The 16,590-nt window shown below is 42.3% G+C and overlaps 1 protein-coding gene across 3 annotated transcripts in view; it reads right to left on the bottom strand.

Moving 5' to 3' along the window:
• Positions 1–16,590, bottom strand: part of sema4gb (sema domain, immunoglobulin domain (Ig), transmembrane domain (TM) and short cytoplasmic domain, (semaphorin) 4Gb) — a 72,778-nt gene that overhangs the window by 32,311 nt on the left and 23,877 nt on the right. For 2 of the 3 annotated variants that reach the window (XM_054749336.2, XM_054749337.2), the window contains one exon: positions 390–538. In XM_054749336.2, coding sequence (XP_054605311.2) covers positions 390–538 — 149 coding nt within the window. Of the gene's footprint in view, positions 1–389; positions 539–2,962; positions 3,081–16,590 lie in introns of those variants that run through there. The other variant, XM_054749338.2, reaches the window with a different exon arrangement.

Here is a 16,590-nt window from a genome sequence, read left to right as displayed (position 1 = left end):
GATGTAATGGGGATGACTCAGTCAGATCAATATGAAAAAAGGGGCCAATTGATTGATAGGCTCTACAGATAAACATGAGGGGTAGAGATATAAATAAAGAAAAATAAATGTGTGAATGTCTGAGATAAGCAGGGGAAAAGAAAAGAGCAGCACACTTAATTTTCTGCCTGCATCAATACATTTAGCCTAGTTACTTTGTTGAATAAATGGCTGATGCATTTAAGCCAATATCTATAGAAAACTGGACAAACACAATGGGGTTTAGTCAGTCTGCATAAAGGCTAGTATTAGCTTCTTCTCCTTCAATCGTTCTTTCAAAATGCGTAAAATTGGATTTGCTGTTTCATCCTTAACATTGGAGGCTGGAAGCGCCATGTGAAGTCACTCACTGTGGGATTTGCAGGTGTGGAGATGTTGGAGGTGTTGAGAGCGTATAAAGCTCCTCTGCCTCCCACATAAAGAAGCCCAGAATCCTCCTCTAGCAGCAGGGTGCTGTAGTTCTGAGAAGCGCCGGTGAAACGATTGCTGCCCAACATACCTGGAAATAAATGATGCATGTCAGGACAAAAAGGGTCCAAAAATATGTGAGCATTCTTCAACATACAGATGTTTAGCATCACTGTAAAATAGGGAAAGCTGTCAGAGTAGAACTTTTTGTGTCAACTTTGAATCTTCAAGGCTCTTTGAGGTTCTATGGCTCAGACATACAGGTGAAACTTCAAAAATTAGAATATGCAAAAGTTCATTTATAACATTTATATCAGTGATTCAAACTCGACTGAGAGACCATCTAAAGGCTCAGGAACTCTTTGCTGGTGTTCTGGATTCTTTAGCTGATTAGAATGAGACACTTTGTGAACCTTTTTCACAATATTCTAACTGTCTGTGATTTAGAATGTGTGGTTTTCATCAGCTGTAAGCCATAATCATCACAGTTACAACAAGTACAGGCTGAAATATATCTGGCTTGCATTTAATGAGTTTAATCTCATTGGTTAGTTTCAGCTTTTAAGTTGAATTACTGAAGTAAATTAACTTTTGCACCATAATTAAATTTTTCACCAGCACTTTATAAAAGTGTTTCGGTTTATTTATGTTTTTGTTGTTTAGCAGATATAAATAAATCTAAACAATACTGTGAAGTTCTAAAAGTTCTACTCGAATAATTATTTCTTTTTTAAAATATCACCAAAACTTAAATGGATCACAATAAATTAGGCGTTACTTGGCTAAATTGGAATGTGGTGTATTTATTAGTTTTTTACATAATGACAGTTTAGGTTTTGTGATTCTTTGATCTGTATCAAAAAATAATTTGTTGTATTTTATGAACCAGTTTTACAAAAGTTTCTCTGAGAAACTAATCCTACATTCCTTTATTAGTTTGTAGATCAAAACTTACACGTTTTTGTTATTTTTTCATCCAATGCATCTCTCACTGCTGTAAGTCTTGCTTTCTTCCCTCAAATCAACCCTAAATCCTCACTGACTTAGAAAAAATATTAGAGTTAAGTAAAGTATCTTCAAAACTGGAAGTGAAAATCTTTTCAGCCGGACAAATTTTGTGGACTCTGGAGACTGGAACACTTGTGGGGACTCTGGAGACTGGAACACTTGTGGGGACTCTGGAGACTGGAACACTTGTGGGGACTCTGGAGACTGGAACACTTGTGGGGACTGGAACACTTGTGGGGACTGGAACACTTGTGGGGACTGGAACACTTGTGGGGACTCTGGAGACTGGAACACTTGTGGGGACTCTGGAACTTGAGACTTGTGAGACGGCAACTTCGAGACAGGAGGCAGAGATGTCGACTTCGAGACTTGAGATGGGGACGTCGACTTCGAGACGTCAACTCGGAAACAGGAACCTCCGACTCGTGGACGGGCTGGACCAGAGCCTCGTGGACGGGCTGCGGAGCCTCGTGAATGAGCTGGACCAAAGCAGGATGCAGAGCGTCCTCCGGGACCACCGCCGAAGCAGGATGTGATGCGTCCTCCGGGACCACCGCCGAGGCAGGATGCGATGCGTCCTCCGGGACCACCGCTGAGGCAGGATGCAATGCGTCCTCCGGGACCACCGCTGAGGCAGGATGCAATGCGTCCTCCGGGACCACCGCTGGAACAAGATGCGGCGCGTCCTCCGGGACCACCGCTGGAGCAGGATGCAGAGATGGTAGATGGAGTTCAGATGCGGGTCGCAGAGCAGGGGCCTCTTGGGTAGGCGGCACAGCTCTGGCATCTGATGTTTTATTTAGTTCAGTCCTGGGTTGCAGAGCAGGGGCCTCTAGAATAGGCGGCACAACTCTGGTCTTGGATGGGTTCAGGAGTTCTGGCTTGGGCTGCAGAGCAGGGGCCTCTTGGTTAGGTGGCACAACTCTGACTTCAGGAGACTGCTGATGATGGCGGCGACGTCGACAGCGGGCGCGGCTCTTAGGAGGTGCAGGAATGACGCCAGCAATGCCAACTGGACCTGGTGAAGGTTTGGTGGTTTGGCCCATCGGAGATGCAGAGATGGCGCCGATTTTAGTAGAGGAGGATGTGTTACAGCCCACCGGAGAAGATGTGGCGGCGCTGTCAGGACCAGGTGAGGGTGTGGTGGTCGGGCCCATCAGAGACGCTGAGACGGCACCAACTTGCACAGGGGAGAATGAAATGAAGCCGGTTCTGGTTGTCAGAAATTATGCAGGAATGGATTGGAGTTTAGGAGCAGAAGGAGGAGGATCACGGCCAAAAGTGTGGAGGAGCAACGAAGCAAAGTCCCAGAACAACACAGTTTTTAGATCTTCAATGTCGAAAAGATCTGCGACCCACCGCATGGTTTTTCCTCCCAAACAAAGCACCATGAATGAGACCTTGTCAAACTCTGAGGATTTAAGGTCCAAACAACGGGTGCAGTCTCGAACAAAATACCAACAGGTGTCTGGGTCGCCATAGTAACGGTACATCTGCTCTTGTGTACCTGGAGGTTCTGCTGGGTCCTGGGTTGGTCGGTCCATTCTGTCCCGATACGAAGATGGTTTGGACCCAAAAATGCAGTAACCCAGGATGACACGAGGCAGGGATGAAGATTAAGTAAAATCCTTTATTTTAAGGAGAACCAAAAACAAAAATAAATTCAAAAGGCTGGAAGCCAAAATCCAAAAATCCAGATAAAGGTTTGGAGATCCAAAAAACACTAGAGAACACGAGAAGGCCAAAAACACTAGTAATCCAAAGCGAGACGAAACTGACAGAATAACATAACAATGGACTGACACAACACAGAGACAAGACAGGGCTTAAATACACTGGGAGGAACAATTAGGGAAACAGGAAGCAGGTGTGTGGAGTGAGGGCTGGAGGGAAGACAGGTGACAACAATTATCTAAATGTAGAAACAGAACCAAAGGAGGGCAGATAAACCTAAAACTATAAAACACAAAACTGAACTAAAAGACTGAGAGAAGGACTCACACACACACAGTCACACCCAAATACACTCTCTCACACACACACACACACACACACACACACACACACACACACACTAAGTTGGGGAATGGACACACACACACACCCACACAGACACAGAGCTGGGGACAAAGAGGCTGGAGCTACAACTGGAGGGGATGGGGATGATCGAATGCCTACAAACAGAAAACACATAAATGAGACGCAGACAAAGGACACATGAGGGCGCTATGAGACACAAAAAGGAATCTAGAGAGGGATGGGGAAACATCAGGAGACACATGAGGGAAGACGCAGATGCAGACCATGACAGGAGCTAACCCATGCAAAGATCTAAAAACCAAAAAAAGATTTAAAAACTAATTCTAAAATCAAAAGGCAGCCAAGGCTATCCAGCCAAGACTGTAGTTATGTGATCAAACTTCCTTTTACCCACTAGTAATTTGGCAGCTGCATTTCGCACAAGATGTAACCTCGCAAAGGTGCGCTGGCTCACCTCAAATAGAACCGAATTGCAAAAGTCAATGTGGGTTGAAAAAAAAGCATGAACTACTGCCTCTAGATCATGTCGTGTCAGGAGCAGTTTCACCTTAGCCAAATGTTGTAGATCACAAAAACAGGAGACAATTCCATTTACGTGTTAAGACATAAAATGTATAAAAAACAGACCATTCTGCCTCGTTTTGTTCTAAAGATGTTACCATAAAACGCATAATTATCTTCACAATTATATACTTGAGGCTTCAATTCTGCATGGAGTGCCCACATTTCCTTTTGAAGTGATGCACTTTTGGCTTTCCGTATTACTAACTTTCCCACTAAGAAAGGATTTCCTGGCGTCTGCATGTCACAAGTAAACAACAAATCTGAGATAGTGGTTGTGGAGTGGTGATCACTGGAGTGATTGCTAGGGGATGGGGGCACACGGGAATCTAAATTTTAGGACATTCCGCAGGAATCATGCCCTAATACTGCCAAATCAAATCAGCTGTGCTGCCAAAGCATCATGACTGCAGTGCCTGTGGATGTGAGTGAAAGGGGGTGACGGGATTCAAATAGTAAGTAGGACAAATAGGGGTTACTGCACAGCCATGGATAGCATGTCTTCTTAAAGCCAAACGGGTGGATGTATTTTTTTTCCAGACAAACAAACCATTCATCCATTGGAAAATAATTGGCCCAGTGCACTAAACTAAATATTTGAGTGTGCCCTTGGTGTAGCACCTCCAAAATGGGGGCAGTTCTGCACCGCTGCTGCAAAGCAGAGAAAAGGAGGACATTGTTTTTTTCCCCCTGGGTACAGATGATCTCCCCTGGTGCAGAAATAGGTTTAGAGCTCAGATTTTCACTCAAAGTTGGCGATTAATGTCTGACAAACTAAATCTGACACTCAGAAGAATAACTCAACATGCAGCTGTCATTAAAGAATAATAGGATAAGTGAAGGTATCAGAGGTGAAATGCTGAGAGAAACGAGTCAGCAGAAAATAGACAGATGTGTTCATCTCTATGAGCCTTTTCCTGCATCTCTGCCTCATCTCTGAACTGATGGTAATGTGTCTGAACTCGAGGGAACGAGACAAGCGATATAAATCAATCAACTCATTGTGGGATGAGGGCCTGCTTTTTTGTTACATCTATTACCTTCTTTTTTATTGAGGGTCTAATGAAACCAGTAGAGCAACATGAAGTGTTGCTTTAATATCAGGAATAACTTAGTATATCACTTTAAGGGCAAGATCCCAACGAAAAAACAAGGGATTGCAGGTTTGTGTAGAGGGAAAAATTTTCAAATTAAAACAACAGCAAAATTAATAATCTGTTGTTGTTTATAGAGAGAAAACAAGGCTCATGATTGACTGAAAGCAGGTGGAAGGTTGTCTGAATGTGGTTTTTGAAACTCCAACTGTAGTTTAGAGCAAAACATTCGCTCCCACACAGAACTAACGCTTCTCTGAAAATGAGAGTTCTGATAACAACATTCCACATTACACCATCTATCTTGCCTCATTCACACCTAGATCCATTCATCACACAGAGTGTTTAGAGTTAGTTAGCCTTGTTTTAAATTGTTTAGAAATACATCTTCTTAAAATTTAAAACTGGTCTCTCTCGCTCTCTTGTCTCTGGGTTAATACAAAGTGTTACCTAATCCCTGCAATAAAAAGTTCAGATCTTATGATTAAAGTAATATTCAAAAATCCATCAAATTGGTTTCATATTTCCTATGGAATCCCACATTTATGGTTCATTACGTAACATGTAACTAATGAATCATTACAAATATTTCTCTGTGATCACATAATTCCTCCTCTCAGGATCTTTCCTCAGCACAGGTCATTTGATTCAGTGGTGAATCGCTTGTAGCGGAAATCCACATTTTATATCCTCAGGTTAAACTTTGTATGGATTTACACGGAAAAGAACCATAACATTGTCACACAAAGGGTTCTTTCACATTCAGCAGAAGGAAATAAAGAGGGGAATTTGAAACTGGCCCGCAGGTGGGCATTCTGGTTAACTCCTTCATTTTTCTCCCAGGAAAGTAAATTTTACCAAGTGACTTGTTAAGCTGGACATTATCAGGACTTGGTCTGTCTTACCTTAACCTGTCAATAACTGACTTTCCCCCCAGGACGGTTGCTCATAAAACTTCTCAAGGGTCATTCTGGAAGATTCCAGAATCTCGCTTTTATCAAAGCCCTGGTATTTTTCTGTTTATCTATAATCAAATAAGGTGTTTAGGTTGTTCACCCTAAAATAGAAATCAAGGTGCTCTAAGTTAAAATCTTATCAGCCACAGACCTAAACAGTTTGTGTTGTGTTTTCTTTTATGTTAAACCTCTGTCATTTGGTGTTTCTCCAGTTAAAATTCATGCTAATGGTAAAACTGTTCAGCTTTAAGACATAAATTTTATTCTTTCCCGTTGAAAGTAACACTTTGATGCTAAAGTAGTACCTTTGAGGCTTCATATGAATAACTGTGTTAAATTGAGATCATGGATTTTTTTCATCTTGGAGAAGGTAGAGTTTATTTGGAAGAGCCACAGTGCCCTCCATTGGTTTTTGAGTAAGATACAGGTGGGCGTGCCCAAATCAGAACCTCGTGGCGACAGTTTAAGAACAAAGGATGCCTTAAGCACATCCCTGCGACTGTTTCCATCTGGCCTAGCAGAACCCAGCGCTTTACAGTTGTCAAGTAATTAGCTCTCAAAAGTTTTAGTAAAACTTAGAAGCAGTTCCATTTTGTTTTGTTTGACTTCCTACGTAAAACCGGAAGTCGGCTTGGTCCTGTCTAGTTTTCACATTAAGAGTTAAAACTAATTTGGAGCAGTTTTTCTGATCAGCATCGGTTCTGATAATTTGGACTCGCGTTCTGAATTCCACATTTTCGGTGCAGCAGAAGTGAAGGAACCTTTAGTCAAGCCACTACGGGAGAACACCTCCTTCTACACACCACAGACGCCATTGACCCAAGCTGAGGTGCCAAAAGATCCTACGGCCCCTGAAGGCCGCATTCAAACTTCTGGACCTGGCTGAACAGGCTCCCCCAGGACACCTCTTTGGCAACGGAAAAAGGTCTGTGAAGCATCTCATCTGGATGACTTTTGTGCTAAGCCCGATTAGTGAATTCAGATTTGTACATTTCTTTTATGGCATGTTTTTTATTTCGATCCGAAATTCACGTTTAGCCCTCAAGATCTCTTTTCTTCTTCTGCCATAACGAGCAACACGAACACACACACACACACACACCCTCATTTGCATCTACGCCCCTCCTGAACACACACACACACACACACACACACACACACACACACACACACACACACACACACACACACACACATATTTTCACTTGCTCTCCTTACAGAAATTATTCCTAATATTTACTACCCCATGTGTCACTAAATTTCCACTTTATTACAGATCAGTATGTCATAGCACTGCCATAAAGCCTTGGGTTTATCCATCTACTTACTCTCACGCATGAAACTATAAATGTGTTTGGTCTTTTTGTCAATGTAACTGATGTTTGTAATAAATTCACAAAACTTAAATCATGCCTGATCATTGCCTATTGATCTCGAGAATAACCGGCGCATTCTGACAAGAATTCAGCTTTCAGATTAAAATGTGGTGTTAACTTTGCGACTGATTATAGTGAGAAGATATAAATATCAAATCCAGTGTCCCAGTTCACTCAGACAAAACTGGGTGGTGCCCCAAGTTATTTAATATAAAAGTATAAACGATGAAGACAAGCTAAGTCTACACCACATTTGATAAATATAGATGTAAATTCATATTTATCGCTACACGCTCCTGTAGAAACAAATGAGGCTGAGGACACATTTCAGTTAGATTAAGGAGTACAGCAGTTTGTTTTAACAACAGTGAATTAAAATGGATACTAGGGGATGATAAAAGCAAGCCTAAACTACAAGGTGTGCCTTTACAGAGCTAATCACTCCCAAATCAACTGTTTTATGTTGATAAACTTTATAAATGAGTTTCTAGTGCTGTAGATAGTGTACTCATTATTTTGGCATTGTGCAGCATATTTAAAATGTAATAATTCATCCTAAAACTGTCAGTGCGTCACCCTCTTCAGGTATAAATGTTGAACTACATTTGAATTTGAATCAGCCAATCAAATCAGCCCACTGTGCTAGCCCACTGTCTACCTGGTCTGGACGTCCTACAGACATGGTCTGGACCGACGACGCAATATAGAAATGATCTGCACGTCCATGTGACGTTGACTGTTTGCAGGGAGCTTAAACGGTACCCCGTGACGTTGCCTGTGGGCTATGAAAGCAGCCAGGCCAAGCTAATGACAATAATCAAAGCCATATTTGAAACTGCAGGAATACAAAATATGAAGTTATTTTTCTATCACTCCAAAATGACAATTTTTATTAGAAATTACCATTTTGAAAATTTTGTGTTTCTGTTAACTGACTGCATTTTCTGTTTGTTGAATCGCCATTCACCATTTCTACATTCACCACATTACAACAGCAGTGACTAACATCTACCATCCCTTGTGCTCGAATGCCTTTGCAGTTTTAAATTAAATCAGACGTGATGATAATAAGGGTTGACAGTGACTGTATTTGATCTGCCATGATGAAACACGATGAAAACATTTTTGGGGTTTCCTCGGAATCACATGGAAGATGTTTTTCTTGGACACGACTGCAAGCTCCTCTGACCATCACATGGACATGACAGTGATTCTGATCCTGCTACTGAATCTTACTACAGTTTTTCTTACTAACAACACAACACATCCTTTAACAATAAAATAATATCTTCCACAACACTTTGCAGAGAGGACACTCTGACTTTCACCTCTAATTTCTCAGCTATTCAGCCTCAGAGTGAGTTATGAGCAGCAACAGTCAAAGGTCAGGACATGCCAGGAGGGCTGGTGGAGCTCTGATGGGATGGGGCTTGAGACAAACGTAGCAGGAACACACTCTAAGATGTAATGCACAAATAGACACTGTGCTTTTGGTATAAAGGAAGACATATGTAAAGATGCATAAAACATGCACACTACGTGCCCTCCTTGCGATCCTATTTAATGTGAGTTACACAACCCAAGGCAAGCTAAAGAGCTCGTTACTCGTACGTCATCCATGAGCAAGGAAAGGCCTTGGTTTAATCTCATAAAAATAGTGAATAACAAGCATGGCACTGATGACAGTGACTGCACTGACACGAAGTGGCCCTGGCCTCAAGGCGGTGGAGGCACAGCGCCCTTGGTTTCAGATCTGACTCGGCTATGTGCAGTTTTATGTCTTTACGAGTTTTATGAAATTAGCCCGCCTGAGATGTGAAGAGTTAAAGGTCTTGAATACCTGTTTAATCAATACAGTTTTCAGTGGTCTCTAGTAGGAATGAATGCCTTGTAAGTTGTTCTCTAGGGAAGAAAAACACTGGTGTACCATTTTCAGGAACTAGAAGTGAGTCACATCACAGCTGAGCTTCAGACAGCAGGTTTTTGAGTCTTATTTCTTGATATTTGAAGATCTTGCCTTGGATTCAATAACAGCAACGTGACTCTACCACTGACTTGCAACGTAGATGTTTTATATCCACAAATATGACAAGCCTGGAGGAGTTCTGCTGTGTGGTGAAGTTGTTAATACTAACGATTAGCCTCTACTAGTCGAGACGTTTCCTGCTGTTTGCTGGATGCTAAACGAGCAACAGCCCCATTGTGAGCCAAGATGTGTGAGGCCATGAATTTTAACTGACAGTGTGACATAGATCTGTAAGGCTTTTCAAATCCTAGAGTTTAACGGTCTATTTTTTATCAGAAGCTAATGCAGGAGATAGTTGTAGGAGACTATTTTCATGCTCAGCCTGCATGACAAACTCAGAGTGACAGATTATAATCAGAAATAAGATTTAAAAAATGTTTTTTCAGTGTTCCACATCTTTAAGAAAAGCCTTCTTCTCATCTGATAACACAGCACAGAGGAGAAAACAAGCAATGGCACAACAAACACAACAATCCTACCAAAACTTTCTAATAGTTTTGTCTTTTACAAAGCGAAATGCAGTGTTAAAAGTTTATAGTTCAGTCCTTTTTAATGAGATCAGTTTTGAACCTGCAAAACACAGCAGTCAGTGGAATCTCAGTTTGATGAATCAGGGAGAAATTATCATGGAGTCAAGCTATCGGCTACTCAAGGCTAAGCTAACTCAAGAGTAGATTTCAGTTTCTACATAGTTCAATTCTTTGTTGCAGATTTTTACATCATATCAGCTGTGCATCAGATGTTGCACGGTGTAATGATTAATAATAAATTCTTGACGTTTGAATGGTTTAAATGTTGAAAAACCTGAATAGTGATAACCTTGCCTTTGTTTGTGAGGATTTCTCTTTGATTCTCCAGACAGACAGCTTCAACACGTCTTACCTGCTGCAGACACTACAGAGTCTTGTTGGAAAAAATAACATCTGTGTAAATGTCATGGGAATTTTATTGTCTCAACAATCACAAAGAACCTTAATTATTTATTTGCATGTTTTTACACATTTTTACAATCCTGTCAGACTCAGAATGTCAGATTTCCTTTCACATCTCAATTTTATAGATTCGTTTCTCCTTTCTCAAACTTTCTGACACATTTAAATGAAATTGAGACGGGTTTGAGAAGTTCCATACAGAGGCACCTGATGCCCGTGACTCTGTGATCACTTCACTGTATAATGTTTCTGAGTGCAGCTTCAAAGACTAGCTGTTACTAAACTAAAACATGAAATCAGTTCAGTGTTCTCGAGCATTAATATCAAATTAGTTACTGACCCTTGCAGATGCTGCTCCCTGAAGCAAATGTTTTGTATCCACAGCACACACACACACACACACACACACACACACACACACACACACACACACACACACACACACACACACACACACACACACACACACACAGTCATTGTACCTTGTGCCTTGCCACAAAATCAATGGGGAGAGTCAACAAAGCTGAGGTGTGCCAGATGCCCCGTAGCATCCTGGCTGGTTTCTATTTCCTGTTGTCATTTTGTATTCATGAGCTCGAGTGTGTTAATGTGAATCTAAGGAGGAGGAGTGAAGAGGTCAAAACAACTGTCCCTCAGAAACATCTGCCATTTTGTTTCCTCACACATACATCCTTCACATTTCTCTCACCCACCTACTGAAGGCAAGTGAAGACATCTCTGTCACTGACTCAGAGGATCTGAGGAGTGTGTTGGAGAAATGAATGTGTTTGGACACTGAGCCATCACAGGTGGTGAAGGCAGAATGCGAAAATTCTTGCTCAAACATATTTTTAATCCTCCATGTGGGCCTCTGGATGATAGTAAATCCACCGTGTGTGTGTGTGTGTGTGTGTGTGTGTGTGTGTGTGTGTGTGTGTGTGTGTGTGTGTGTGTGCGTGCGTGCCTGTGTGTGTGTGTCTCATTAGAGTCATTGTAGTGTGTGACTTCCTGTGTGACTCACTGCTCACAGGACTCAGTGCTGAGCATTTGACACACATGCAAACATACACGTGATTAAAGATTTGGGGACAAACGCTCTAAGGAAAGACTGACTTGATTTCTTCGGACAGTGTCAGAACTGTCAGTTGTCATCAAGTTTATCCAGACTGCGTAAGCCTCTTGGTTTCTTTAATGATGAGTCAGTTGACACCACTTATGTAAGCAAATATAAACACAACTGAACGTGAGTTCAGAGGCGTGTTTTCAACTGAGTCTGTAATTCTCAGAGAAAATGAGCAAATAAAGAACTAATAATCAAATCTGTGTTCAACACACTCAACCCATCTGTTCTGCCCTGAATGTTTTGTTTATTAAAAATAATGTTACATAATGTTTACACAGTTGAGAGTTGATATTGTTGTTAGGCTTTATTTTTGTAGCCTTACCCCGGCTTTCCACAGGAGCCGTCAGCAGCACGTTACTGCAGCAGCACGTCATAGCTGCTGATAGGAACGGCTGCGGTCAACAGAACCTTTTCCACCGGAGCCGTCAGCAGCCGTCAGCAGCGCGAGTCAGCCGCGTCTCAGGAGCAGCATGTCGCGGCCTTTACGCGCCGGTTCTATTTTCTACGCGCAACGCCTCTGAAACGGGTCAAGTTTGACATTTTTGTGGAAGGAAAGACAGGAAATCGGACGCGGAAATGGAGAGAAGCTCCCGAGATTTTCAGAATAAAGAACGTACTGCCTTCCGGTTGCTTTACTTTTAAAAAAGGTTACTAAATGTGCATCCCCGTGATAAGTTGTCACCTAGCTAGCGGTCTCCTTTGTTTTTCAGGTCCGTATTGGCGATTATAAAACGGACAGAACATAAAACACAAACCATGTTGTAGTTTTCTCCTGCTTGTTGTGTTTACTGACGAAGTCACTCGTGTGACTTCGTGCTTGGTCGGTGACAGCTGCTCCCCTGCTGCTTCGCGTCTCGTGGGAAGGGCCAAGCAGCAGCTTACGCGAGCAAGACGTGCTGCTGCAGTAACGTGCTGCTGGCGGCTCCCGTGGAAACCCGGGGTTAAAAGACTTTTGACATGTTCAAACTAGAAGCCTTTATTTTGAAGCCTGTTGGGACAGAGGAAACAGGAAATGAGGGAGAAGTTGCTTGAGTTGTGCAGGAAGAGAGCATGGTTGAACCCACATGTAAATCCGGGTAGATCAAAAGCAACCCTTAATGCAAATCCTTCAGAAAGCAATGGTTGTAAGTAATAACGTTTGTTTGAAAATGTAACTGTTGGAGGTGGGTAAAAGTGGCCTTGTTGAGGAGCCAGGTAGCCAGGATGAGGAACTGGAGGTGGAGCAAACTGGCTTTGCTGAGAAGCCGGAGGTGGCGCAAACTGAGGTGCTGGGCTCACCCCAGCTGAAGCAGGTGCAACCCCACTAACAGCACTAGCAGCCGGTGGAGCAGGAACCATAGCAACAGCTGGAGGTGGAGGAGGTGATGGATGTCCCATCCCAGCTGCAGCAGGTGCATTCCCACCAGCAGCAATAACAGCCGGTGGAGCAGCAACCATTTCAACAGCCGGAGGTGGAGGAGGTGAAAGGAGGATAAGGAGATCGTTGGAGCGAGGGTTTTTCCCTTTCTCCTGTGAGTCCAGAAATCTGTGATTTTAAATAATCAACTTCATTTTCTCGGTTTTTTACCCGAGATGTAAGTGCAATGACATCATACTTTAAACCATATTTCTCATCTTCCAAGTCGTTTATCCTATCCTCCAACTTTTTGTTATGCAACAACTTTGAAATCTCTGTATGGGCTTCTGTCAGCTGTTCCCGGGCTTCCATCAGCTTCTCCTCAGAATCAGAACCACATGCTTCATCTTTTAACTGTTGTTCAGAAAGGGTACGCATTTTATTTTGCGTTTCCATATGAGCATTAAAGGGACTTTACGGACTTTAGAATTTTTATGCTCGCGATTGCCCCCTCAGGCCAAAAGCGTAACGGCAGCTTCAATAGTAGGCTCGTGCATGAGGCACGCATGCTGTACGTGCACACTCCTTGACAAAAATAACAGCTGAGACAGTCCCGTGTGTGTGTGTGTGTGTGTGTGTGTGTGTGTGTGTGTGTGTGTGTGTGTGTGTGTGGGTGTGGGTGTGTGGGTGTGGCCCGGAGCACAGAGGACAGGAGAACGTGCAGCTAATTAATTAAATAATTTGGTTCTGTACCTTTCTCTTCAGCACAGGCGACAAAGGTTTAAGATGGGTCAGTCTTCCTGCATGCTCAGATCATTCCCTTCCCTTGCTTGAAAAATAGTTCCAAAATGAAAGTTGAACCCACATCTTTTTTATCTGTGAATTCAATGCCATTCGGCGAGTCTCAAATACAAATTTGGGCATCTTACTGTAAAAAAAATATACCATTAATGTAAAAAAGAAACTCTAAATGAACTATGTTCACACCCAGAATCAAACCCAGGTCTTCTGCATGGGAGTCAGACATCTTACAAGGTGAGCTACACTCTAGTAACATTCATAGTATCTGTAACTTTTATATCCTTGATGACACCTGAAAAATGTCAAAACAAAGAACGGTTCAAAGCGAAAATGGCTATTTTGTTGCTAATTTGCAGGAAATATCTAGAAGAAAGTTCTACAGAAAGTAGCTAAGGGTCCTCAGAAATGTAGCTAGGTTTGTCACTAGGCGTTAAGAACAGCAACAAAGTCGCTGAGTTGGCACTACCTCTCTCTCTGCTGCTAAAGCTACGGATAGCAAATGCTACGGGCTATGCCACAGCATGAATGCGCATGAAGCAACCTACTCATAGAGAGAACAGTACACCATCAGTTGCCCACTGATCCATACTTTTCAGCAGTTTTTTTTTAAATCCCTTCGCTTTCCTGCTTGGTAACATTCTATGTCCGCTTTCCCAAATATAACTGAAGTTATGCATTCAACAGAAACATACCTAACTGAATAAAGGCCACAGCACTTCCTGTAAACTAAGATCATCAATGATGACATTTACGTCAAACCTGGAAAACAACATTAATGCAATATCTAAAGATATATCTATAATCTATATGTGCTGTGAAAGACCGTCAGATTTTAATCTTCATATAATGATTGAGTCAGACTCATTTGGGCATTAGTACATCAGCTGTGGAGAATATTTTGAATGATAGTGATACTATACTAGGGGTGGGCAATCCTGGTCCTCCAGGGCCGCTATACAGCAGATGTTAGTTGTTTCTCTGCTTAAACACACCTGATTTGAATCTGCTGATTACCGGGCTGCTGCAGAGCCTGATAAGCTGCTGAACAGGTGATTCATTCAAGAATCAGGGGTTTGGAGCAGGTAAACAACCAACACCTGCTGGATACTGAAATAAAGCTTCCTTGCTTTGCATATAAAGTCTGCAATATGTATACATGTAAACAGCATTGTGCACAAGCGCATTCATTGAACAATCGTTCATGAACTCGTTTGTTGTTTTGGTGAACCTGAACTGAACATGTTTGTATTTTGCCTGACGAACGTTAAAGTGAGTGCGTTCATTCTGGCGTGCGTGAACTGGTTAATGAAAACGTTCTTTTGACATTCGAGCTCCAGCTCCAGCTCCATGAAGCTAAAGCCTGCGTAAAACATCCTGTTAACCATAAAGTTAATAAAATGTAGAACCTGCAAATGCGGCCATCGTAGGCAGTAGCGGTCGGTGCAGCGTCTGCCCTTCTCTGCCTATGCTGTGTGGAAGACGGACATCATGGTGCATACCTTTCACCTTGGAAAATACCCAACTGTACATTACATTGATTTTACAGGGAGTGCAGAATTATTAGGCAAGTTGTATTTTTGAGGAATAATTTTATTATTGAACAACAACCATGTTCTCAATGAACCCAAACAACTCATTAATATCAAAGCTGAATGTTTTTGGAAGTAGTTTTTAGTTTGTTTTTAGTTTTAGCCATTTTAGGGGGATACCTATGTGTGCAGGTGACTATTACTGTGTATAATTATTAGGCAACTTAACAAAAAATAAATATATACCCATTTCAATTATTTATTTTTACCAGTGAAACCAATATAACATCTCCACATTCATAAATATACATTTCTGACATTCCAAAACAATACAAAAACAAATCAGCGACCAATATAGCCACCTTTCTTTGCAAGGACACTCAAAAGCCTGCCATCCATGGATGCTGTCAGTGTTTTGATCTGTTCACCATCAACATTGCGTGCAGCAGCAACCACAGCCTCCCAGACACTGTTCAGAGAGGTGTACCGTTTTCCCTCCTTGTAAATCTCACATTTGATGATGGACTACAGGTTCTCAATGGGGTTCAGATCAGGTGAACAAGGTGGCCATGTCATTAGTTTTTCTTCTACCCCTTCTTGCCAGCCACGCTGTGGAGTACTTGGACGCGTGTGATGGAGCATTGTCCTGCATGAAAATCATGTTTTTCTTGAAGGATGCAGACTTCTTCCTGTACCACTGCTTGAAGAAGGTGTCTTCCAGAAACTGGCAGTAGGACTGGGAGTTGAGCTTGACTCCATCCTCAACCCGAAAAGGCCCCACAAGCTCATCTTTGATGATACCAGCCCAAACCAGTACTCCACCTCCACCTTGCTGGCGTCTGAGTCGGACTGGAGCTCTCTGCCCTTAACCAATCCAGCCCCGGGCCCATCCATCTGGCCCATCAAGACTCACTCTCATTTCATCAGTCCATAAAACCTTAGAAAAATCAGTCTTGAAATATTTCTTGGCCCAGTCTTGAAGTTTCAGCTTGTGTGTCTTGTTCAGTGGTGGTCGTCTTTCAGCCTTTCTTACCTTGGCCATGTCTCTGAGTATTGCACACCTTGTGCTTTTGGGCACTCCAGTGATGTTGCAGCTCTGAAATATGGCCAAACTGGTGGCAAGTGGCATCTTGGCAGCTGCACGCTTGACTTTTCTCAGTTCATGGGCAGTTATTTTGCGCCTTGGTTTGTCCACACGCTTGGAATAGGTAGGGTGGGTCAAAAATTGGCATTATTATCCTGCTGTGACCAAATCTTTGACACATTTAAACTCAGCATCTGTGAAATTGGTTGAGCTATGGTGAGTTTTTTGTGTTTTCTGAGGTCATTTTCATGTCAGTTGGGTTATCTTGAGATGGTTT

The sequence above is a fragment of the Nothobranchius furzeri genome, chromosome 16, assembly GCF_043380555.1.
Source record: "Nothobranchius furzeri strain GRZ-AD chromosome 16, NfurGRZ-RIMD1, whole genome shotgun sequence".
NCBI lineage: Eukaryota > Metazoa > Chordata > Actinopteri > Cyprinodontiformes > Nothobranchiidae > Nothobranchius > Nothobranchius furzeri.
This window is presented reverse-complemented; position numbering and strand designations above follow the sequence as displayed.